Genomic DNA, 26694 nt, shown 5'->3' with positions numbered 1-26694 from the left:
GAGCTTCAACAAACTTCTTGCTTCCACTGACTTCAATCCGGCACTCGAAAAGAGATAAATGGGCTATAGAAAACAGAGAGCTAGAGACGAATTAGAAAGAATGAGAAATAAAAGAGATGAGAAAGAATGATAGAAGAGAAAAGAGACACGAGAAAGAGAGAGGGAACAAAGAGAAAATAGGAAAATATTAAATAGCGATAAAAAAAAAGCAAAAAAAAAAATAACTTGAGACCACACTATCATCGTCTCCCAAAACATTGCACACGCCATTAAGACGGTGTGAAGGCCAGTCTATGAAATGCAGGCCAGACGTTTAGATCGGTATTCGAGATCTACCTGTGAAGGGGAAGCGGGGGGAATATCAGGTGTCTGTCTGCCATGAGAAGAAATGTGTACGCAGCTCACAGCTAGTTCAGGATACAGGAAGTAAAAAGTCACTCAATCAGTACACAGATACCAAATCATATTCTGTGTACACAGTACACACACACACACAAAATGTACAATGTACAAATAAATGGTATGATTAAGTCTACAGTTCGATTGCTGTTGTGTTATTAGAGCTTTGGCAGCATTAATACTAACAATACACCCCCACAAAGCACATATATTACGAAATGCAAAACTACATTTTATGGCTCTATAAATGCCACTTCAGCTTGACCAGCCGAAGGCGGGATATTGTAGGTAATTTTATTGGTAAAACTGATCTTGCATATTAATGTCTAATGTCAACGCACAAGCTGCTCGAGTTTAGAGATAAGAGACAGAGAGAAAGATTTATTTCCCTTAATTTGCCTATCGGGGTGGAACGAGCATGGTCATATCAGGTAACCAAGGAATGGATTGCACAATGGCATGAAATAATCACGTGATTTTTTTTTCATTCCTACATCTTTGAAATGTTTAATTACAAAGTGGACATTGGGAAGAGAAGATGCATGCAGATCCATGCTGGACTTGCATCTGGACACAAAGGAGAAATTGTAACCGCACTTGGTCAAGGCAACTCGTTGTCTCTAACGGTCTAACCCAACACCTTCATTCCTGCAAACATTGTCTCACATGCGTCCGGACCGTCCATTCGTCTTCCTTCATACATATTCATAAGAAGGAAAGTTTTCTAACCCTAACGCGTGATGTAGTTGTAGGTGACCAGCTAAGTCAGTGTAACTCAATCAGCACCAAACTGAACAATTACAGCGTGAAACTGAGAAAACAAGTAGACTCTGTTGTATCATCAGTGTAACTCATCAGTCAGGATCTACCTAATTGAACAATTACAGCGTTAAACTGAGATAACAGGTAGACTCTGTTGTATCATCAGTGTAACTCATCAGTCAGGATCTACCTAATTGAACAATTACAGCGTTAAACTGAGATAACACGTAGACTCTGTTGTATCATCAGTGTAACTCATCAGTCAGGATCTACCTAATTGAACAATTACAGCGTTAACCTGAGATAACACGTAGACTCTGTTGTATCATCAGTGTAACTCATCAGTCAGGATCTACCTAATTGAACAATTACAGCGTTAAACTGAGATAACACGTAGACTCTGTTGTATCATCAGGTTTCTGGTTGCAAATCTCCATTACGTTGTCTTAAAAACAAAGTTTTTAAAAATTCCTACCAATTAAATTTGTTTTCCTCTGAACACCACGGATGTTTATGTGAAACTCTTTTCCTTCGATTCTACTTGGAACAATCCAAATACAATCCACTAAAAAGAAGAGAATCTCAGTATGTCTTCAATGGTTCGGTTCGCTTATAAAACAGGGTTTGAGAAAAACCTTATGATTTACTTGTATCACTTGTAGAGGAGTGAAATAAAATTGCATGGGTTATTTTCCCAGGGGTCGATAGGAAATGGACCAGCCATAATATTGAAACAAAATAATTGGGTGTAAATTGGCCGTTTAGAATGTTTCATCCCTTTCTACCAGATCTGAAGTGTTGTTGTCATGGCTTCTCGGACGTGTCTGCCTCTAAGTTTGTGTTAAAGCAGTTCAGATCCTATTAAAACATTATCCAGTGCTAAGCTATGGGTTACACCTTAAAACACTTAAGCCAGCGAAGAGGTTTTCAGTTTAAAGGTTTGTCCCCACCTTTATGACTTGATACAATGTCTTTTTGTTTTTAAACATAGCGAGTGGCGACATGGTTAACAATAAAATACATACACGGAATGTCTGTGGTCATCTTTTTCCTTTTGGCAATTGATTTTCTGAGCCAATGGAGTCTAGATTTTTAATGATGAATAGTCTAACGTTTTGTCAACTGTTTTGTTCTACTGCTAAAAACAGACAGGGACCCATACATAAGCTATTCAACTGTAGACATAAATAGAGAGCTAAGGTACCTAACATAAGGACAGTGATTAAACGTTTGAACTTTTCTTTAAAGTTCAACAGAAAGAATGGAAGTAAAATTAGTTTTGAAACTAGATAATCGTTTGAAATAATTATTTAAGCAGAACTACATTGAAAAGACTTCAACTACTCTACAGTCTAGACATTTCAGAATGAGCTTTACAGGGTTTTTTCATCTACTTTGATCATTACATTATCACCATAGCCACACAGACCTGATTAGTCAGGAGTAAGTAAGTCAGTCAGGCGTGAGCTAAGTCAGTACACCAGTCTGATGTCTGTCAAGGTTTGGGTGAAGACGGATGTAGTAAATATCTTGAAAACGTTTGTTCTTTGATGGTTGACTTCCCAGGTAACATGCTGTCACGATCTTTTCCATTCGCTTCCCCTTCTTTATTACAAAGCTTCTATCAGCTCACTCTGTCTGTCTGGTCAATGTTTGTACACGTTATTTCTCCCACACCCATCCTCGGATCAAGCTGAAACTTTGCACACTTATTCATTGATATAGACAAGACAGCTGCCATATTCGAGGCACAAGTTGGAGGACGCTTTGAAACCCTCAATATCTTGGACTACGATATCGACACACAAGTCAATATGCTAAACAAAGCAGTCACAGACAAAGCCATAGAAGTACTAGGGAAGCTCCGCCCGCCCCCAAAAAAAAACCCTGGGTAACAGAGGATATACTCCAAGTCTGTGACAAGGGACGGGAGATTAAAGATGCTACAGAAGGATCCTAAGAATCACATTTAAAGACAGCATCAGAAACGAAGAGGTTAGAGACAGGGTTACTGCAGTTAGTTGACTCCACGATAACCTGCTAACTATTGCAAAACAACAACAACAACAACAACAACACCTAAAACTTTATGGCCATATTACAAGGTCTTCAGGGCTCGCAAAGACCGTCCTTTGGGGAACAGTATCAGGAACAAAAAAAAAAGAGGCAAACAGAGAAAGCGATGGAAAGAACATAAAGGAGTGGACGGGTCTGCGATTGAAAGAGGTTCTATCCAAGGCAAAAGACAGGGAGGAATGGAGAAAGACGGTCGACAAATCTGTCGTGGTGCCCTAAAGATCCAACATACTAAGGAATATGTGAAGGTGATAGTCTAGATATAAATAAAAAAAATGTTACCAATTAGTCAATTAATTGCTGGTAATTATTTTCATTTTTATTCCAAAAAATAATCCATCATTATTCACATATACGGCTAAATATGTAGGGTTTCGTCCCCTTAGATAAGTGAACACGTTATTTCTCCCACACCGATTCTCGGATCAAGCTGAATCTTTAAACAATTATTTATTTTACCTAACAAAAGATGAATCAATAAAAAAAATTAACCAATAAGTTAATTAATTTTTGGGAGTTAACTTATTTAGTTTGATATCAAATAAGGGAAATAAACTCTACATTATTGAGAGATATAGTTGTAAGTGCGGAGTTCTTGTCCTTGTCCTTAGATAAGCTTTTTTTTAAATTATTATATATATTTTGCGTTATGTACCATTTAAATGTCGTCTAGAACGAATTTTCTAGCTAATGTGTGCTTCTGAAATCATCAACTATTCAAATGTCACATTCGGGAATTTGTGTCTAGAATCAGCCTGAATTTCAAAGCTTGCAGTCCCAGGATTAAGAATCAAAGTATCTACAAAAAGTATCACTTTAGTTTAACAAATTTGGTTTCCAAATGTCGTGCGGATGTTTTGTCAGTTTAGACAACACACAATCCTTCTTTTTAAAGTCAAATCTAGCAGCGAAACAATTTTTTAAGGTTTTTAAGGTTAAGTCTCGAGAAAAGAAAATGTTCTCTAAAAATGTAATTATCACAAATAATACGAATGCCACTGTATAACAAAGTTTGTCTAGCGCTATGCTTACTAAGATAACCCCAGTTGCACTCATTGCCAAGAGTTATTTCCCTTCTCCCCTCCACCACCCACCCATGACGAAGTTATCTCCAATGAAAAATGTCGACAACGTGATGAACGCTGAAAACGTTTGTAGCTTATAAAAAAATAGGCAGGAAAACAAACGAAACGATTGTCCCTCCCACAGCAAAGGATGGAGCATGTGCTGCTCTAGTGAAGTCAGTTTTCTCTGATGTGCAGTTTGTGTGCCTCCAGTCCTCGTCCTGACGATAAGACACACGAAGGTGTGGAGACTGTTTTTGTGGGAAGTGGGAAATGTTTGGTGTTCAGATGTACACCCTGCTGGTGATTCAGAAATAACAAACTATAAAGATATAGATCTAGTACACCCATTAGTTTTGTAGTCAATTTTATCCGTCTGTCTCTTTTGTACTTTTGTCTGTCACAGTCTCGCTTGACATTAACTGTTATTCGTTCAAGAAGGGTCAAGAAGCTGAAAAGCCACAAAAAACCTCTGGCATAGAAAGAGGAAGTAAGAATGACTAAATTCACTTTTGGTCAGTAGCAGTCGTTGAAGGGATCTGATTTGGTAGCAGTCGTTGAAGGGATTTGATTTGGTAGCAGTCGTTGAAGGGATTTGATTTGGTAGCAGTTGTTGAAGGGATCTGATTTGGTAGCAGTCGTTGAAGGGATCTGATTTGGTAGCAGTTGTTGAAGGGATCTGATTTGGTAGCAGTCGTTGAAGGGATATGATTTGGTAGCAGTCGTTGAAGGGATCTGATTTGGTAGCAGTCGTTGAAGGGATCTGATTTGGTAGCAGTTGTTGAAGGGATCTGATTTGGTAGCAGTTGTTGAAGGGATCTGATTTGGTAGCAGTTGTTGAAGGGATCTGATTTGGTAGCAGTCGTTGAAGGGATCTGATTTGGTAGCAGTCGATGAAGGGATCTGATTTGGTAGCAGTCGTTGAAGGGATTTGATTTGGTAGCAGTCGTCTCCGGGACTAGAGAGACTACGGATATATTAGTATTAGTTTTTTGTACTTTGAGCTGTACGCATATTTTGTTACCCGCTGTGATACAGACGTGAGTTAATATTAATATCATCATACACATATAAAGCGTATACACCTAGTCTAAAGGACTCAGTATATTTGATACTGCTGTGATGCGGATGTAATTATATTTCAATACATCGGATTATCTTTGTGTAACTAGTATGAAGTTGCAGTATATTGTTATTATTGAATAAACGTCATTCTTGTCTGCTAATACTCAGAGGAAGCCAATCTGTACTATTTATGTTTCGTACGTGTGAAGCGTGATGCATGAATACTAATATTCTCTTAGAAGACTGTTGCATTAGTTAAGAGAAAATACTTTAGTTGCTTCGTAAACTTAAGAATGAATGACTTTTAACCATTTCACCCCCCGGCCAACACAACCGGAAAGGTTTTATACTAGAGGTAATTTAAGAACCCTAACCCATGACTGGTAGAAAGCTTGGCTCTGCCCTACATGCCTCACAGCGTAAATAAAAATGAATGGTTCAAGAATGAGGTGAAATGGAAGAAAAAAACACTTGGCTGGTCTCAACATGCCACATTCACCGACCAATCAGCTGGCTTGTTCGATTAAGACGTGGTCAATCCTCTTGAATGCCTCCATTCATTTCATTGTCTTTATCCCTTGATGATAAAGATTTATACCTTTAGTGCCTTTGTAGATTTAACAATTACAAATTTAGAACAGACAATGTAGTGAAGTTGATGACAACAATCTAAGTAAAGATGTTTGTGCGTGTGGGTGAGAGAGAGAGAGAGAGAGAGAGAGAGATTATTTATGTTCCATATCTGCTACACACCCAACTTATTTACATGTAGATACAAAAAATAAAGCAAATAAATTCACAAGAATCATTCTTTAAAAAAAAAATATTTTTAATTAATTTTTTTCTGTAAGTCTAGGCCAAGGAGTTTGTTAGTGTCGTAGTGAAGACTCAATGTTGTTATTTCAATTTAGTTTATTGATGTCCACCGTAAACTCTTAGACCATTCATTGGACTTATATCTATACAACTTAAATTACATCACTTTCATCAACATATCACATTTAAGAAGAAAAAAAAAGTGAATTTTTATCACTAAGATTTGCAGAGATTAGATCCTACACCTAGACTGCTATATAATGTCACAAGATTTGCAGAGATTAGATCATAAACCTCGACTGCTACATAATGTCACTTAGATTTGAAGAGATTAGATCCTACACCTCTACTGCTACATAATGTCACTAGATTTGAAGAGATTAGATCCTATTTTTGACTGCTAAATAATGTCAGTTAGATTTGCAGAGATTAGATCCTACACCTCGACTGCTACATAATGTCAATTAGTTTGCAGAGTTTTGATTCTACACTTCGACTGCTACATAATGTCACTTAGAGTTGAAGAGATTTGATTCTACACCTCGACTGCTACATAATGTCAATTAGTTTGCAGAGTTTTGATTCTACACCTCGACTACAACATAATGTCAATTAGAGTTGAAGAGATTTGATTCTACACCTCGACTGCTACATAATGTCACTTAGATTTAAAGAGATTTGATTCTACACCTCGACTACTACATAATGTCACTTAGATTTGAAGAGATTTGATTCTACACCTCGACTGCTACATAATGTCAGTTAGTTTGCAGAGATTTGATTCTACACCTCGACTACTACATAATGTCACTTAGATTTGCAGAGATTTGATTCTACACCTCGACTACTACATAATGTCACTTAGATTTGCAGAGATTTGATTCTACACCTCGACTACTACATAATGTCACTTAGATTTAAAGAGATTTGATTCTACACCTCGACTGCTACATAATGTCACTTAGATTTAAAGAGATTTGATTCTACACCTCGACTGCTACATAATGTCACTTAGTTTGCAGAGATTTGATTCTACACCTCGACTACTACATAATGTCACTTAGATTTAAAGAGATTTGATTCTACACCTCGACTGCTAAATAATGTCACTTAGATTTAAAGAGATTTGATTCTACACCTCGACTACTACATAATGTCACTTAGATTTAAAGAGATTTGATTCTACACCTCGACTACTACATAATGTCACTTAGATTTGCAGAGATTTGATTCTACAACTCGACTACTACATAATGTCACTTAGATTTGCAGAGATTTGATTCTACACCTCGACTACTACATAATGTCACTTAGATTTAAAGAGATTTGATTCTACACCTCGACTACTACATAATGTCACTTAGATTTAAAGAGATTTGATTCTACACCTCGACTACTACATAATGTCACTTAGATTTGCAGAGATTTGATTCTACACCTCGACTACTACATAATGTCACTTAGATTTGAAGAGATTTGATTCTACACCTCGACTACTACATAATGTCACTTAGATTTAAAGATATTTGATTCTACACCTCGACTGCTACATAATGTCACTTAGTTTGCAGAGATTTGATTCTACACCTCGACTACTACATAATGTCACTTAGATTTAAAGAGATTTGATTCTACACCTCGACTACTACATAATGTCACTTAGATTTGAAGAGATTTGATTCTACACCTCGACTACTACATAATGTCACTTAGATTTGCAGAGATTTGATTCTACACCTCGACTACTACATAATGTCACTTAGATTTAAAGAGATTTGATTCTACACCTCGACTGCTACATAATGTCACTTAGTTTGCAGAGATTTGATTGTACACCTCGACTACTACATAATGTCACTTAGATTTGCAGAGATTTGATTCTACACCTCGACTACTACATAATGTCACTTAGATTTTAAGAGATTTGATTCTACACCTCGACTGCTACATAATGTCACTTAGATTTGCAGAGATTTGATTCTACACCTCGACTACTACATAATGTCACTTAGATTTGCAGAGATTTGATTCTACACCTCGACTACTACATAATGTCACTTAGATTTGAAGAGATTTGATTCTACACCTCGACTACTACATAATGTCACTTAGATTTAAAGAGATTTGATTCTACACCTCGACTACTACATAATGTCACTTAGATTTGAAGAGATTTGATTCTACACCTCGACTACTACATAATGTCACTTAGATTTAAAGAGATTTGATTCTACACCTCGACTACTACATAATGTCACTTAGATTTAAAGAGATTTGATTCTACACCTTAACTGCTACATAATGTCACTTAGATTTAAAGAGATTTGATTCTACACCTCGACTACTACATAATGTCACTTAGATTTAAAGAGATTTGATTCTACACCTCGACTACTACATAATGTCACTTAGATTTAAAGAGATTTGATTCTACACCTCGACTACTACATAATGTCACTTAGATTTGAAGAGATTTGATCCTACACCTCGACTGCTACATAATGTCACTTAGATTTGCAGAGATTTGATTCTACACCTCGACTACTACATAATGTCACTTAGATTTGAAGAGATTTGATTCTACACCTCGACTGCTACATAATGTCACTTAGATTTGAAGAGATTTGATTCTACACCTCGACTACTACATAATGTCACTTAGATTTAAAGAGATTTGATTCTACACCTCGACTACTACATAATGTCACTTAGATTTGAAGAGATTTGATCCTACACCTCGACTGCTACATAATGTCACTTAGATTTGAAGAGATTTGATTCTACACCTCGACTACTACATAATGTCACTTAGATTTAAAGAGATTTGATTCTACACCTCGACTACTACATAATGTCACTTAGATTTGAAGAGATTTGATTCTACACCTCGACTACTACATAATGTCACTTAGATTTAAAGAGATTTGATTCTACACCTCGACTACTACATAATGTCACTTAGATTTGCAGAGATTTGATTGTACACCTCGACTACTACATAATGTCACTTAGATTTGAAGAGATTTGATTCTACACCTCGACTACTACATAATGTCACTTAGATTTAAAGAGATTTGATTCTACACCTCGACTACTACATAATGTCACTTAGATTTAAAGAGATTTGATTCTACACCTCGACTACTACATAATGTCACTTAGATTTGAAGAGATTTGATTCTACACCTCGACTACTACATAATGTCACTTAGATTTGAAGAGATTTGATTCTACACCTCGACTACTACATAATGTCACTTAGATTTAAAGAGATTTGATTCTACACCTCGACTACTACATAATGTCACTTAGATTTGCAGAGATTTGATTCTACACCTCGACTACTACATAATGTCACTTAGATTTGAAGAGATTTGATCCTACACCTCGACTGCTACATAATGTCACTTAGATTTAAAGAGATTTGATTCTACACCTCGACTACTACATAATGTCACTTAGTTTGCAGAGATTTGATTCTACACCTCGACTACTACATAATGTCACTTAGATTTGAAGAGATTTGATTCTACACCTCGACTACTACATAATGTCACTTAGATTTAAAGAGATTTGATTCTACACCTCGACTACTACATAATGTCACTTAGATTTGCAGAGATTTGATCCTACACCTCGACTGCTACATAATGTCACTTAGATTTGAAGAGATTTGATTCTACACCTCGACTACTACATAATGTCACTTAGATTTAAAGAGATTTGATTCTACACCTCGACTACTACATAATGTCACTTAGATTTGAAGAGATTTGATTCTACACCTCGACTACTACATAATGTCACTTAGATTTAAAGAGATTTGATTCTACACCTCGACTACTACATAATGTCACTTAGATTTGCAGAGATTTGATTGTACACCTCGACTACTACATAATGTCACTTAGATTTGAAGAGATTTGATTCTACACCTCGACTACTACATAATGTCACTTAGATTTAAAGAGATTTGATTCTACACCTCGACTACTACATAATGTCACTTAGATTTAAAGAGATTTGATTCTACACCTCGACTACTACATAATGTCACTTAGATTTGAAGAGATTTGATTCTACACCTCGACTACTACATAATGTCACTTAGATTTGAAGAGATTTGATTCTACACCTCGACTACTACATAATGTCACTTAGATTTAAAGAGATTTGATTCTACACCTCAACTACTACATAATGTCACTTAGATTTGCAGAGATTTGATTCTACACCTCGACTACTACATAATGATACTTAGATTTGAAGAGATTTGATTCTACACCTCGACTACTACATAATGTCACTTAGATTTAAAGAGATTTGATTCTACACCTCGACTACTACATAATGTCACTTAGTTTGCAGAGATTTGATTCTACACCTCGACTACTACATAATGTCACTTAGATTTGAAGAGATTTGATTCTACACCTCGACTGCTACATAATGTCACTTAGATTTAAAGAGATTTGATTCTACACCTCGACTACTACATAATGTCACTTAGATTTAAAGAGATTTGATTCTACACCTTGACTGCTACATAATGTCACTTAGAGTTGCAGAGATTAGATCCTAAACCTCGACTGCTACATAATGTCAATCTCATTAAAATCCATAGTTTAGAAATAATTACATCCCATAGTTTTGATAAAAATTTATGGAGGAACTGAATAGCATTATACCCGCCCCCACCGGTGACGTCATGTTAGCCTTGTTCGACACTGACCTAGACATGTCACACTGAGCGGTTTTCATCCGATCTTTATTGACATGTTATGGTGTAGGTATCAGGAGGGACTTCCTGCTGTTATTAATCGGGGTATCCAGTGAAATTCTCGAAAACAATGAAACACAGTCAAAGTAGAGAAAGAGATATGGAGAAATAGAAATCTCTAAAACTGCACAAACATTGTCCTGAAAAACTTCAAAAAAAGCTGAAACACGGCGTTGTTTTGTAAAGTAGTTATAAGAACTAAAGTGTTGTTTTTTCAACCCTAACCTATGTAACATATAATTAAATGTTTAGAACTAGATCTAGTAACTGAACATCGAAAATAAGAGCACTGTCGTCTCATAATTATTATTTTGCAATTTTTAGATACATAATCTAGAAAGATCTAGGTAATCAATCTATTTTTATGTACATAAGATTGTTCAAAATCAACAGACTTGAATTATTTCGATCTAGGATTTTCGAAACATCTCAATGAAAATTAACAGGAAATGGCTTCATTTTATAGATTTGAGTGAATACTTAGTTCTTTAATTAATAGCCCATTCTATTTAAAATCCGCAAAATGGTATTGCATTATTTCTAAACATCATTACTTTTCTAAGACAGAAAAGATCGATTTTCCTAGATTCCTAGATTTTTCTATAGGTCTGTGATCAGAGCATTATCGGATAAGAATTTGTTTCCGTTTTCCATTGTAGGTATAATATATATAGGTCTGTGATCTGATCATCATCGGATAAAAATTTGTTTCATTTTTCCAGTCTAGGTATAATATATATATATAGGTCTGTGATCTGTTGATTATCGGATATCAATTTGTATCCATTTTCCAGTCTAAGTATAATATATATAGGTATGTGAGCTAGTTAAATGAAACTTGAGTTTACAGTGCTAAAAACTGCAGACGCACACACATTATCGTAAATCTAAATCCATAGAATATCAACAGTTCCTACATTCCTTACAGCGGCGGAGACACTAGCTAGTTCTAGTTACCTTCCATAAATCGGAATCTCCAAGAGTTTCTCTATAATCCAGAGTTGAGATGTCTGAGTGCCACTGATGATATGTCTTCATTTACTGCCCTGACTCCCTTATTCAACGGGAACCACCGAAACAATCCACCTAGTTGTTTTTTTTCAACTGATACGTTTTATTAAAAAAGAAAAAAAAAGTTCCTTTTTCAGACCTTGCAATCTATAGGGCAGATGATGTTAAAGTCATATGTTTCTTTGGGCAACAGTTAACGAGCAGGGTGTCATGTGGCCAGCACAACGACCTACCGCCTTTACGTTCCCCAATTAAAGTTGGGTGGACTCAGTGGTGCCCTAAAAATTCCAAAATTAAAAATCCCAGTCTTAACTGAGATTCGAGCCCAGGACCCCAGGTTCGGCAGCCAAGCGCTTAATCACTCAGCCACAGGGCCCCCAACTTTGACCTAAGCTGATCCTAATCCACCGGTATTTATGTACCTAAATGACTAGATCTGCCATCATTTGCAGATCTTACCTATCCGCTTTTTGTTTTCTACACCTTTCCTTCTTTACCTGACTTGATCTTCTTATCTTAATTTAGCTAAGAGAAACAAATGCTTACTTACCGCCCTGCCTTCAACACCAGGAGCACCTCTGGGACCTTCTGGACCTCGGCTGCCTGGCTGGCCCTGGTAATAGATAAATCGAATTTGACATGATGCCGGAAGTACGAACACACACGCGCACACACACACAAGAAAGATGAAAGCTTGCGGTAATTGTGTTGTTATGGTAACAGCAGCACCATTCATGCTCTACAACAACAGAAGAGTTAGCTTGCTTCACAGTTCATTCTGATTTAATGGGAGATAATCCAGTTTCTTTGAATCACGAGTACAAGGAAGCTTCACACACACACACAAAAGAACGAATATTTTTTTTAAAAAGTAAATAAATGTGAAGTCACCTCATTCTTATGAATATCACAAGTACTTATTTCTCATATCCATTCAGAAAACAAAAATTCAAATTAAGTCACGTGACTTCTAAAAAAACCAATCCTTGACAACTTTAAACACATTTAATGACAACAAATTATCAAAATTGAAAATATTGAACTCAAAACAGAATACAAATTAATTGCAACACTATCGAGTTAAAACTTCTTCAATAAGTAATGCTTCACATTCAACACATCCAATGGTACAATTGACATGAACTAGTCAAACAAGAGGTGTGATCATTTACTTTGTTGACTTGCTGTTAGAATCCCATCGAAAGAAATGGAAATCGTCGGAAATAAGACACACACACACACACACAGATCTAGAACAAACACACACAAAAAAGTGCGCGAAACTAGCCAGCAATCAAGAACAAGAAAAACCAAGCTCGCAGTCCACACGTGGTGCCGGGTAAATCCCCCTCGAGACAAAGTTGTGAAATGTTTCTCAATGTTACCGTCACTTCCCCCACCCCCTCCCTCGTTTACTCCAGCACCTTCACTCCAGCAATAATTGTGTTGTTGTTTTTTTTTCAACGCTCAACCATTTTTTTTTATTAGTGATCAAAAAACTAGATAAGAAGTTGTTCACGCACTTGACTCTATACCCCTGCAGCTTCCTTACTCCATCCCCCACCCCAACTGTCTCCTAACAAATTTAAGAGAGAGAGAGAGAGAGAAAGAGAGAGAAAAAAATGTTTCCAGACTTGAATTTAGAATTATGCCACGTGGATGGATATATATTTTCTTTCCTGATCCATCTCTCCTTCCCGTGAACCCGCGTACCCGAAGCAGACGATGGTTGGTGAGAGAGTCTCGAAGTTGTCTGCTCTTTGGTTTTCGCTCTAACACCATTCTCGTCCCAAATTTGTTATTTTCTTTTCTTTTTTTTTTTTAAATCAAAAGCGCAAGATGAGCGAGAATTAGTGGGGCAGAAAAATGACTTTTAGTTTTTAGCACAATTGACAGAAAATGGGTATTTTATAGACTCGTTGGATCAAGACTATTCGGAACAAATATTGAGTTGTTGAAAGATCCTAGTTCTGTCTTTGATGGATCTGTAAACTTTCATTCAAAAGTCACTGAATGCATGGTTAAACATTCAAACTGATTTTATAATAAGCTGTATTTTTTTTTAGAAAATCAGCAAACAAAGAAATTTAAACATGTTAACAGATGACCTTAACATCACCTGCCTTATAGATCTGAAAGGGAAACTTTAACCGTCTTCTGCACCTGGCTACCATTATTACTACATATTTCATCAGCCATATCTAATAGATGGCATCCTATTACGTTTCCACTACAATACTGGTTTCACTTTTTAGAAAGTATTCTCCGATCAGATCTACGACAGCCGAGATTCTTTTACCTACTTGCAACAGTTCTAGGATCATACAGTAGTGAGGACGCTAAAAGAATGAAATTGCGCTAAATAAAAAAAAAAGATGGTAAAAGTATTTCTAATCGCAAAGAGTTTTTCTGGCCAATCTAGATCTGTGACCAATTGAATGGTATAAATGATCCAAACTGCAACGTAAGCTTTTTTTTTTATAAAAAAAATCTTTTTTATTTTCTTGCTTTATATTTAAATATCTAAAAATAAATCAAATCAAATCTAAATGAATAAATAATTATATGACGTATCTATTTTCTAATTATAAACCCCAGCTTCGCCTTACTAGAGAAACCATTTGGTACAAATAGACGAAAATAGTAAATTGTAAGCCAAAACAATATATGAGAACATAATCACAAGGTCAAAAGCAATTAAACTTTGACCTTTTAATTGGGTCACCAACAAATTTATTCCGACAAAATTTAGATTTTAGAAATGTATTCCTGATTTATATGATTTCTGAGATATTTCCAAGTAATTTAGGTGACATAGTATTTGGTTGAAATGTAGGTCATGCGTGTCTTTGCTTAGACTATCTAAAGTGACACTTGTAAATATATTCTCACAGGGGAATCATGAACTCTCTCTCTCGCTCTTTCTCTACATATAGATGGTGTAATGCACAAATCGTAAGACACATTTCCTTAAGGATAATAAAGATTACTATTATAATTGACTGAATTGAATACGTATATATATATATATATATGCGTCCTTGTTCATGTACTTACAATACTGACCCTCAAATAAAAAAGAAAAAATTCTTAAAGAAAACAAAAATATCTTTCTAAATGTCGTTTCTGAAGTCTGCATACGAGAAGAAATAGAGATTTTAGTTCTCTCTCTTCGGCTTGACAAATGTTACTCCAGACAAGTTTCTCAAGTTTCATCGTTAGCAGACAGTGACATGTATGCTTTCTTTTATAGCCTTCCTATAGCATTGGAAACTATATAGGAAATCTTAGCTGCCAAGATATTTGAGATCTTTACGGGGTTTCTTTTTTTTTTTTTGTTTCCTCACATACATGATATATTTCATTAACGTGTGTTTGACTCATGCGCTGTGTGTGAGGAGCTCCGAGATTCCGTTTATTTGATTGATGCGCTGTGTGTGAGGAGCTCCGAGATTCCGTTTATTTGATTGATGCGCTGTGTGTGAGGAGCTCCGAGATTCAGTTTATTTGATTGATGCGCTGTGTGTGAGGAGCTCCGAGATTCCGTTTATTTGATTGATGCGCTGTGTGTGAGGAGCTCCGAGATTCAGTTTATTTGATTGATGCGCTGTGTGTGAGGAGCTCCGAGATTCCGTTTATTTGATTGATGCGCTGTGTGTGAGGAGCTCCGAGATTCAGTTTATTTGACTGATGCGCTGTGTGTGAGGAGCTCCAAGATTCAGTTTATTTGATTGATGCGCTGTGTGTGAGGAGCTCCGAGATTCCGTTTATTTGATTGATGCGCTGTGTGTGAGGAGCTCCGAGATTCCGTTTATTTGATTGATGCGCTGTGTGTGAGGAGCTCCGAGATTCCGTTTATTTGATTGATGCGCTGTGTGTGAGGAGCTCCGAGATTCCGTTTATTTGATTGATGCGCTGTGTGTGAGGAGCTCCGAGATTCCGTTTATTTGATTGATGCGCTGTGTGTGAGGAGCTCCGAGATTCCGTTTATTTGACTGATGCGCTGTGTGTGAGGAGCTCCGAGATTCAGTTTATTTGATTGATGCGCTGTGTGTGAGGAGCTCCGAGATTCAGTTTATTTGATTGATGAGCTGTGTGTGAGGAGCTCCGAGATTCCGTTTATTTGATTGATGCGCTGTGTGTGAGGAGCTCCGAGATTCAGTTTATTTGATTGATGCGCTGTGTGTGAGGAGCTCCGAGATTCCGTTTATTTGATTGATGCGCTGTGTGTGAGGAGCTCCGAGATTCCGTTTATTTGATTGATGCGCTGTGTGTGAGGAGCTCCGAGATTCAGTTTATTTGACTGATGCGCTGTGTGTGAGGAGCTCCGAGATTCCGTTTATTTGACTGATGCGCTGTGTGTGAGGAGCTCCGAGATTCAGTTTATTTGACTGATGCGCTGTGTGTGAGGAGCTCCGAGATTCCGTTTATTTGACTGATGCGCTGTGTGTGAGGAGCTCCGAGAATCAGTTTATTTGATTGATGCGCTGTGTGTGAGGAGCTCCGAGATTCAGTTTATTTGATTGATGCGCTGTGTGTGAGGAGCTCCGAGATTCCGTTTATTTGATTGATGCGCTGTGTGTGAGGAGCTCCGAGATTCAGTTTATTTACATAGATATATATAAATACATTTACATATTTTCCAATGTATTTATAATGTAATTCTCACTGTATTCAAATTTGTTATTTCAGTTTATCAACTCCAGAGCAATTTATGTTTTCTGAAACCTGCTTCTGTCAGCATTTTACTCACTGTCCTCAGGTACAACAGTCTATTTTGACTAAACCTACTTCTTTAAGGTGTTCAAACTTACGTGTGTCTATTTTCTGACAAACAGGCTAAACCCAATAGTCTTGAGGTTCATGCTGTAACACTAATGTGGACCACCAATAGTCTTGAGGTTCATGCTGTAACACTAATGTGGACCACCAATAGTCTTGAGGTTCATGCTGTAACACTAATGTGGACCACCAATACTCCATAGTGTTACAGTTGCAACAATGTTTCTATTAAGAGAATCAATTATAAACTAGTCTGGTTCTCAACCTATATGAAGTCATGAACGTATCTTTGTGTATGGCATGAAGATATGTAGTGATCTACGTCACAATGGAGTATTAAAATGTCTTTTTTATTTGTCCGAAAGAAATAAAGACTTTTCATCCAAACACGTGTGGTGGTTGGCTATGTCATGTGACTGGGATTCAATCAAATGAGAAAAAAATTAATTAAAATGCCCTTTGCTTGTATAACACCTCAATAAAAACAAGCTTACAAAGACAGTTGGAAACACATACTGAAAATCGGCCCCCGAAGTGGTCCACCCAGGCATGTAAAAAGGCAGGTTTCAATATTATCAGAATGAAATTCTATCAAAGACAAATGACAGAAAATAATGGAGAAAAAAAGGTTGAACAGATCTTGTGTGGTGCCCCAGCGGTCCAGCAAACCAAAGGATAGGTGAAAGTGAATGTGAAGTTAGATGTGAGCCTGGCCTAACTGATGTCTTATAATGAATATCTAATTGATCTAATTATTTTGTAAAGGGCCAATCTCTTATTCCTCAAGAATAAAACATTTCCGTTAAAAGATAAAAAAAAAAAAAAATATTTTTTTATTGGTTAGGTGTTCTGTAGTGATGGGAACTAAACTAAATTTTTTTAGTTAAACTAAAACTAAGTTTGAACTAAAAAAAAGTAATTAAACTTTTAGTTAATCACAAATTGAAAAAATTAGTTAAACTAAACTAAGAAACTTTAGTTAAACTTTTACTAACTATTTTGACCTTTTTTAAGGACGAAACAGCCAAACATGAAAAATATAAAGCACAACCAATCTCTTTAGCAAAATGTAATAAACATTTAGGCCTATTTGTGCACATGAAAAAAGATTTAAATGTCTTTATGGGATAGATGTAGATCTTAATAGAATCACTAGAATGATACTATTATAGAAAGAAATTAGAAGTAATATGTCCAAGTTCTAATATAAGTTACCTTTAGAAGTAGGCCCCTAATGATAAAACTGCATGTTGACTCTCTAACTAACTCTAGATTCTAGATTATTATGAATCTAATATCTTCTACAAACGAAAAGATCAGAAATATAATCTGGATCTAGAATTAGATCTAGCTACTAGACCTAGATCAAATAATTAATATTTTAATCTAAAAATAATCTAAGAAATACTAGTTACTACTAATACTACTACTACTAGATCTAAAATCTAAATCTAGATAGAGTCTCGTAGATATCTTAGTAACTCTAGATCTAGAGATTTTAGATTATTATAATTATGATTATAACTAGATATGGGTAATTAGATCTATATAGATAGTAGATATAAGTATAATTATAATAGAAGTAGATGTAGATCAAGTCTAGATTTAGTTAATTTAGTATTAGATCTAGTAGTGACGACTATTATTAGTTAGTATTATAGTCCTTATAGATCTATCATCTATGCATCTTAGACTTAGGTCTTAGTATAATATGTAATCTAGAATAATCTAGATCTAATCTAGACTCTAATTCTAAAATAGTAGAATCTCTAAACTAATAGATCTAGTCTAATAAAGTTTTAATAAAATTTTTAATTTACATCTAGATCTAAGACTACTAAGAGTTAGACTCTACTTAAGACTAAAATAATTAAATACAGACTATTATGACTAGATCTATAGATCAGGGGCGGACTGGCTATATGGGCATTCGGGCTAATGCCCGGTGGGCCGGTACCTAAATGGGCCTGTAGGACCACAGTAATCATCTTTTTTTTTTAAAATCGCGTCTGTATTTTATAAGATAAGGGCCGCATGGATGTCACTATGCCACGTATTAAATTGTTCAAGGTTTTCTAGTATTCTCTTACAAAAGAGGCCCTCTGAGTGAAGTACTTATAGTCACTGTATGCATGAGTACAGCTATCGATACATTATCAAACTTGACAGAATGATTTTGAGGACATGTTGACCTAGAATTGGATGTCCATCATATAATAAACAATTTATGGGCCGGACGAAATATAGATGCCGGGCCGATTTTGACACCCAGTCCGACCCTGCTATAGATCTAATAGTAGTAATAGACTAATACTAATAGACTAGACCATAGACGTCACTAGACTCTAACTCAGTCTAGATCTATCCAGTAAAAAGTTTTAAAATAAAAAGAGTCGACATTTCTTTTAGATCTATAGTAAAGCAAAATAGCCTGCAGCTATACAGGAACATACTGGTGTTTAATAAAAAGCAACAAAATGTAGATCTATAGAAACAAGGAATTATCAGGATTTATCAAGCAGCGAAACTTGCTAGAAATATAATGAACACGTTTATTTTTCTCGCCTTTCAAATACCTTGAATTGGCGGGAATAGCGGCCATTATAGGGTAAAGGTCAAAAGGCTTTCTAGAGACCTGTGCACCCTCTAGTTTATTCTCATCTCTATTATTCATTATATATATATATTCTCCAAATTACATAGATCTAAATATTTATTGGTATGCGTGTTAAAAAAGTTTGTTAAATTTGTAATTAAACTTTTTAGTTTGTAACTAAAAAAAAAGAATTAAACTAGGATTTTAACTAAACTTTTTTTTTTTAATTAAACTTTGGCCTTAACTAATTTTTTTTAGTTAAACTAAAAGTTAGCAACTTTTTAGTTAAATTTTGCCCATCACTAGTGTTCTGTGATGTGTGTTTCGCATAACATTTCAGATGATAATATGAAAAACTACTTATTTATTGTTGTTTTAAATTATGCCTGACTTACATTCGTACTAAATAGATTTTTTCTCTTTGAAAAATAGTAAACATTTTTTTGTGTGTAAAAATGTACTTAATATAACAAAACTTACATAACTTGACAATACAAATATTTAAAACAAATTTTTGACAAAAAATCTACAACCATTTGCATAAATGTGTTATAAATATGGCTAACAGTAGACGCTCCTAATGAAGGGCCTCCCGTGTTTGTTACTATAGTTATAAAATAGTTATAAAAGTGGTGTCATTTATGAAAAAACTGCTTGCATAAGTGATTTAAAAATTAGATCTTTCGCTTTCAGAAAAGGAAAAAGTAGCCGTTGCATCAGAACTTTGAATGTTCTAAAATATTGTGATGTCGGATTTTCACTATCTTTTCAAGTTTACCAGATCTAAGCGGGACGGACGGACGGACAGGCCACACAAAACTAATAGCGTCTTTTCCCTTTTCGGGGGCCGCTAAAAATGAAAGATCTTATATTTCAACTATCTAATCTAATTGAAGAAATAATCAAGAAATCAAGTTCAACTGGTATGGAACACACACACTCAAGAGCTAACAATCCTCCTTGCTCACCCAACCTCAAAAAGTAACAACAAAGATTTATCATTTTTGGACCAATAGGTGTATGTATGTGGGGGGGGGGATAATAAAACAACACCTATATGTAATTTATAGAGGTACCTAGACTTCTCAATCTGTGGGATAGAAATATTTTTACCAATTGTTATTGTTTAGCTTTTAGCTTTCTCAATGCGCTATGATCCTATCACTTATCTGGACCAGTTGTGAAAGGGGGAGGGGAAAAGGAGGTATCTTAGTGAATGTTTACATTATCATTTTTTTTATTTGCATAAAAAATGTTCACCCAGGGATCAAGATTCCTCAAGGGGACTAATTCAACTTATACCACGACGTCTGTCAAATACGATTTCTTTCCCTTGTTCAAGATACCAAACAAAAGAATTAATTACCAATAGTTTATTAACTTATTTTTTTTATCGTAGAAGAAATAATTGTGCAAAATTTCAGCTTAATTACCAGACAGAGTGAGTTGATATAAGCTTTGCAAAAGCCGTAATAAATTAACGGCTGCCTGATTTTGTGGTATGCTCCGTAAAATGTCTGATGGTCCCGGATCGAATACTGCCCACCGCCAATCCCCGCCATCAACATGGCGGATTGGGCAAGGAAGGAAGACACATTCGAAACATGTTTTTAAAAAACGTAATTAGAAGAAAATGAATTGTGTTTTGTTTTGTAAGTTATGGAGCTCTCACACAAAGTTATCAATGGGCCCTACACCCACACACAGACACCACAATGTCATGGGATAACGTTTTACACAGCCACACACATACATTACAGTACAACTATGTGCGATGACAGAGTTTCTCTAATAAATATGACATTAAAGTTGTGAGAATGAAGTAATCAGCAATAAAACATGAACATGAGGCTCAGCAATAAAACATGAACATGAGGCTCAGCAATAAAACATGAACATGAGGCTCAGCAATAAAACATGAACATGAGGCTCAACAATAAAACATGAACATGAGGCTCAACAATAAAACATGAACATGAGGCTCAGCAATAAAACATGAACATGAGGCTCAGCAATAAAACATGAACATGAGGCTCAACAATAAAACATGAACATGAGGCTCAGCAATAAAACACGAACATGAGGCTCAGCAATAAAACATGAACATGAGGCTCAACAATAAAACATGAACATGAGGCTCAGCAATAAAACATGAACATGAGGCTCAGCAATAAAACATGAACATGAGGCTCAACAATAAAACATGAACATGAGGCTCAACAATAAAACATGAACATGAGGCTCAGCAATAAAACATGAACATGAGGCTCAACAATAAAACACGAACACAGGGCTCAACAATAAAACACGAACACAGGGCTCAACAATAAAACACGAACACAGGGCTCAACAATAAAACACGAACATGAGGCTCAACAATAAAACATGAACATGAGGCTCAGCAATAAAACATGAACATGAGGCTCAGCAATAAAACACGAACATGAGGCTCAGCAATAAAACACGAACATGAGGCTCAGCAATAAAACACGAACATGAGGCTCAGCAATAAAACATGAACATGAGGCTCAACAATAAAACATGAACATGAGGCTCAACAATAAAACACGAACATGAGGCTCAGCAATAAAACACGAACATGAGGCTCAGCAATAAAACATGAACATGAGGCTCAACAATAAAACATGAACATGAGGCTCAACAATAAAACACGAACATGAGGCTCAGCAATAAAACACGAACATGAGGCTCAGCAATAAAACACGAACACAGGGCTCAACAATAAAACACGAACATGAGGCTCAGCAATAAAACACGAACATGAGGCTCAGCAATAAAACACGAACATGAGGCTCAACAATAAAACACGAACACAGGGCTCAACAATAAAACACGAACATGAGGCTCAGCAATAAAACACGAACACAGGGCTCAACAATAAAACACGAACATGAGGCTCAGCAATAAAACACGAACATGAGGCTCAGCAATAAAACACGAACATGAGGCTCAACAATAAAACACGAACACAGGGCTCAACAATAAAACACGAACATGAGGCTCAGCAATAAAACACGAACACAGGGCTCAACAATAAAACACGAACACAGGGCTCAACAATAAAACACGAACATGAGGCTCAGCAATAAAACACGAACATGAGGCTCAGCAATAAAACACGAACATGAGGCTCAGCAATAAAACACGAACATGAGGCTCAGCAATAAAACACGAACATGAGGCTCAGCAATAAAACACGAACATGAGGCTCAGCAATAAAACACGAACATGAGGCTCAGCAATAAAACACGAACATGAGGCTCAACAATAAAACACGAACACAGGGCTCAACAATAAAACACGAACATGAGGCTCAGCAATAAAACACGAACACAGGGCTCAACAATAAAACACGAACATGAGGCTCAGCAATAAAACACGAACATGAGGCTCAGCAATAAAACACGAACATGAGGCTCAACAATAAAACACGAACACAGGGCTCAACAATAAAACACGAACATGAGGCTCAGCAATAAAACACGAACACAGGGCTCAACAATAAAACACGAACACAGGGCTCAACAATAAAACACGAACATGAGGCTCAACAATAAAACACGAACACAGGGCTCAGCAATAAAACACGAACACAGGGCTCAACAATAAAACACGAACACAGGGCTCAACAATAAAACACGAACATGAGGCTCAGCAATAAAACACGAACACAGGGCTCAACAATAAAACACGAACACAGGGCTCAACAATAAAACACGAACATGAGGCTCAACAATAAAACACAAACATGAGGCTCAACAATAAAACACGAACATGAGGCTCAGCAATAAAACACGAACATGAGGCTCAGCAATAAAACACGAACATGAGGCTCAGCAATAAAACATGAACATGAGGCTCAACAATAAAACATGAACATGAGGCTCAACAATAAAACACGAACATGAGGCTCAGCAATAAAACACGAACATGAGGCTCAGCAATAAAACATGAACATGAGGCTCAACAATAAAACATGAACATGAGGCTCAACAATAAAACACGAACATGAGGCTCAGCAATAAAACACGAACATGAGGCTCAGCAATAAAACACGAACACAGGGCTCAACAATAAAACACGAACATGAGGCTCAACTATAAAACACGAACACAGGGCTCAACAATAAAACACGAACATGAGGCTCAACAATAAAACACGAACATGAGGCTCAACAATAAAACATGAACATGAGGCTCAGCAATAAAACATGAACATGAGGCTCAACAATAAAACACGAACATGAGGCTCAGCAATAAAACATGAACATGAGGCTCAGCAATAAAACATGAACATGAGGCTCAGCAATAAAACACGAACACGAGGCTCAGCAATAAAACATGAACATGAGGCTCAACAATAAAACATGAACATGAGGCTCAACAATAAAACATGAACATGAGGCTCAACAATAAAACACGAACATGAGGCTCAGCAATAAAACACGAACACAGGGCTCAACAATAAAACATGAACATGAGGCTCAACAATAAAACACGAACATGAGGCTCAACAATAAAACACGAACATGAGGCTCAGCAATAAAACACGAACACGAGGCTCAGCAATAAAACATGAACATGAGGCTCAACAATAAAACACGAACATGAGGCTCAGCAATAAAACACGAACACAGGGCTCAACAATAAAACATGAACATGAGGCTCAACAATAAAACACGAACATGAGGCTCAACAATAAAACACGAACACAGGGCTCAACAATAAAACACGAACATGAGGCTCAGCAATAAAACACGAACATGAGGCTCAGCAATAAAACACGAACATGAGGCTCAGCAATAAAACACGAACATGAGGCTCAGCAATAAAACACGAACACAGGGCTCAACAATAAAACATGAACATGAGGCTCAGCAATAAAACACGAACATGAGGCTCAGCAATAAAACACGAACATGAGGCTCAGCAATAAAACACGAACACGAGGCTCAGCAATAAAACATGAACATGAGGCTCAACAATAAAACATGAACATGAGGCTCAACAATAAAACATGAACATGAGGCTCAACAATAAAACACGAACATGAGGCTCAGCAATAAAACACGAACACAGGGCTCAACAATAAAACATGAACATGAGGCTCAACAATAAAACACGAACATGAGGCTCAACAATAAAACACGAACATGAGGCTCAGCAATAAAACACGAACACGAGGCTCAGCAATAAAACATGAACATGAGGCTCAACAATAAAACACGAACATGAGGCTCAGCAATAAAACACGAACACAGGGCTCAACAATAAAACATGAACATGAGGCTCAACAATAAAACACGAACATGAGGCTCAACAATAAAACACGAACACAGGGCTCAACAATAAAACACGAACATGAGGCTCAGCAATAAAACACGAACATGAGGCTCAGCAATAAAACACGAACATGAGGCTCAGCAATAAAACACGAACATGAGGCTCAGCAATAAAACACGAACACAGGGCTCAACAATAAAACATGAACATGAGGCTCAGCAATAAAACACGAACATGAGGCTCAGCAATAAAACACGAACATGAGGCTCAGCAATAAAACACGAACATGAGGCTCAGCAATAAAACACGAACATGAGGCTCAACAATAAAACACGAACATGAGGCTCAGCAATAAAACATGAACATGAGGCTCAACAATAAAACACGAACATGAGGCTCAGCAATAAAACACGAACACAGGGCTCAACAATAAAACACGAACATGAGGCTCAACAATAAAACACGAACACAGGGCTCAACAATAAAACATGAACATGAGGCTCAACAATAAAACATGAACATGAGGCTCAACAATAAAACACGAACATGAGGCTCAGCAATAAAACACGAACACAGGGCTCAACAATAAAACACGAACATGAGGCTCAACAATAAAACACGAACATGAGGCTCAACAATAAAACATGAACATGAGGCTCAGCAATAAAACACGAACACGAGGCTCAGCAATAAAACACGAACACAGGGCTCAACAATAAAACACGAACACAGGGCTCAACAATAAAACACGAACACAGGGCTCAACAATAAAACACGAACACAGGGCTGCTAAACTACAGACTTTGCTCAAACTTTCACTGATGAATTCTCGCTCCAACAAAACTATTTCTTGAGGTTTTAAAGTTTATTTGCTGTTTTAAAAACCAAAACAAATTCTGATGTTTGACACTTTCAGTTACCACAAATAAAGTATGATCCACTTGAAGTGATATGTGTACCATTTGGTTGGCATTAAAATAAATATGAAATAAACTTAACACTTGTTTTAAAACATTAGTGGACTTATTTTTCCTCACTGGCAGAAAACAAACAGAAATTAGAACAGGCACCAAATAGAGATGTAAGGTACTAAACGAATGTTCACTTTTCATGACAGCAGTCACAACTTAACAACATTCGTAACATCACCCAATTTAGAGACATTGCAGGACAGAAGAGTAAAATATAAACTAAAACACTGGAACCATACCTAACAACTACAAAAACATGACCTCATAAAATACACAGAAAGACACAAAGATAAAGGCACATTTCTTATTTCATATGATGGGGATTCATTCGTGTAAGGGATCCTTCTCCCCTAGCCCCCATTAAATCATGGTTCGGGTTGCCTGAATCAATTAGGAAAATCAATGATTTATCAGTTTCACTCTAATTAACCTGCGCGACTATATTAGCATGGATACAGGTAGGACGTAAATAATACTAAGACTAAGATTGATTGATTAATTATTGATCCTTATGGAAATTTGTTGTGATTCCAAGGACTCTTTTCTCATATAAAGACATCAGAACAAAAACAAACACCTAAATAGAACAGACACAACATAAAGAGTTCATTCAGCGACTACACACAGGAAGGTCTGTCATTTATAAGATAAATGTCATTGATTTCAGCTACCTAAACTTCCTACTGCCTAGCTCTCATACATTACAATATTATAGCTGAGCCTATATATAAATTTAGATTTTAAAAATACATCATGCTAGAAACAGTAAAGATCTAAATGGTTTGCAGTTTATTTGTATTTCTACACTTGGAACGACAAACATGGGGAAATACCCAGTGATCGAGAGAAATACAAACACTAGAACTTAAAAAGAAAAAAAAAAGAAAGGTTGATGAATGGAAGATGGTACTGTACTTGTCAAGGGCAGCAACTCCACCGAGTTATTTAAAGGGCGGTAATTTTTTTTTTTACTTTTTTATTTTACACCTCGTAGCCCACCCTTGTAAATACTTTCCCAGCTCTTCAGATAGCAGACTTCCGAGAGTGTGGGATTATTGTCAGTACAAAG

At 36.4% G+C, this 26694-nt stretch overlaps 1 protein-coding gene across 1 annotated transcript in view; it reads right to left on the bottom strand.

Annotated features, from left to right (window-relative positions):
* The window catches only part of LOC106060279 (collagen alpha-1(IX) chain-like), a 159667-nt gene that overhangs the window by 35716 nt on the left and 97257 nt on the right, over positions 1-26694 (bottom strand). The window contains exon 32 of the mRNA XM_056030301.1: positions 12524-12586. Coding sequence (XP_055886276.1) covers positions 12524-12586 — 63 coding nt within the window. The remainder of the gene's footprint in view (positions 1-12523; positions 12587-26694) is intronic.

This window comes from Biomphalaria glabrata, chromosome 5 (assembly GCF_947242115.1).
Source record: "Biomphalaria glabrata chromosome 5, xgBioGlab47.1, whole genome shotgun sequence".
Taxonomy (NCBI): Eukaryota; Metazoa; Mollusca; class Gastropoda; family Planorbidae; genus Biomphalaria; species Biomphalaria glabrata.
The sequence above is the reverse complement of the archived record's forward strand: the minus strand, read 5'-3'. Positions and strand labels throughout refer to the sequence as shown.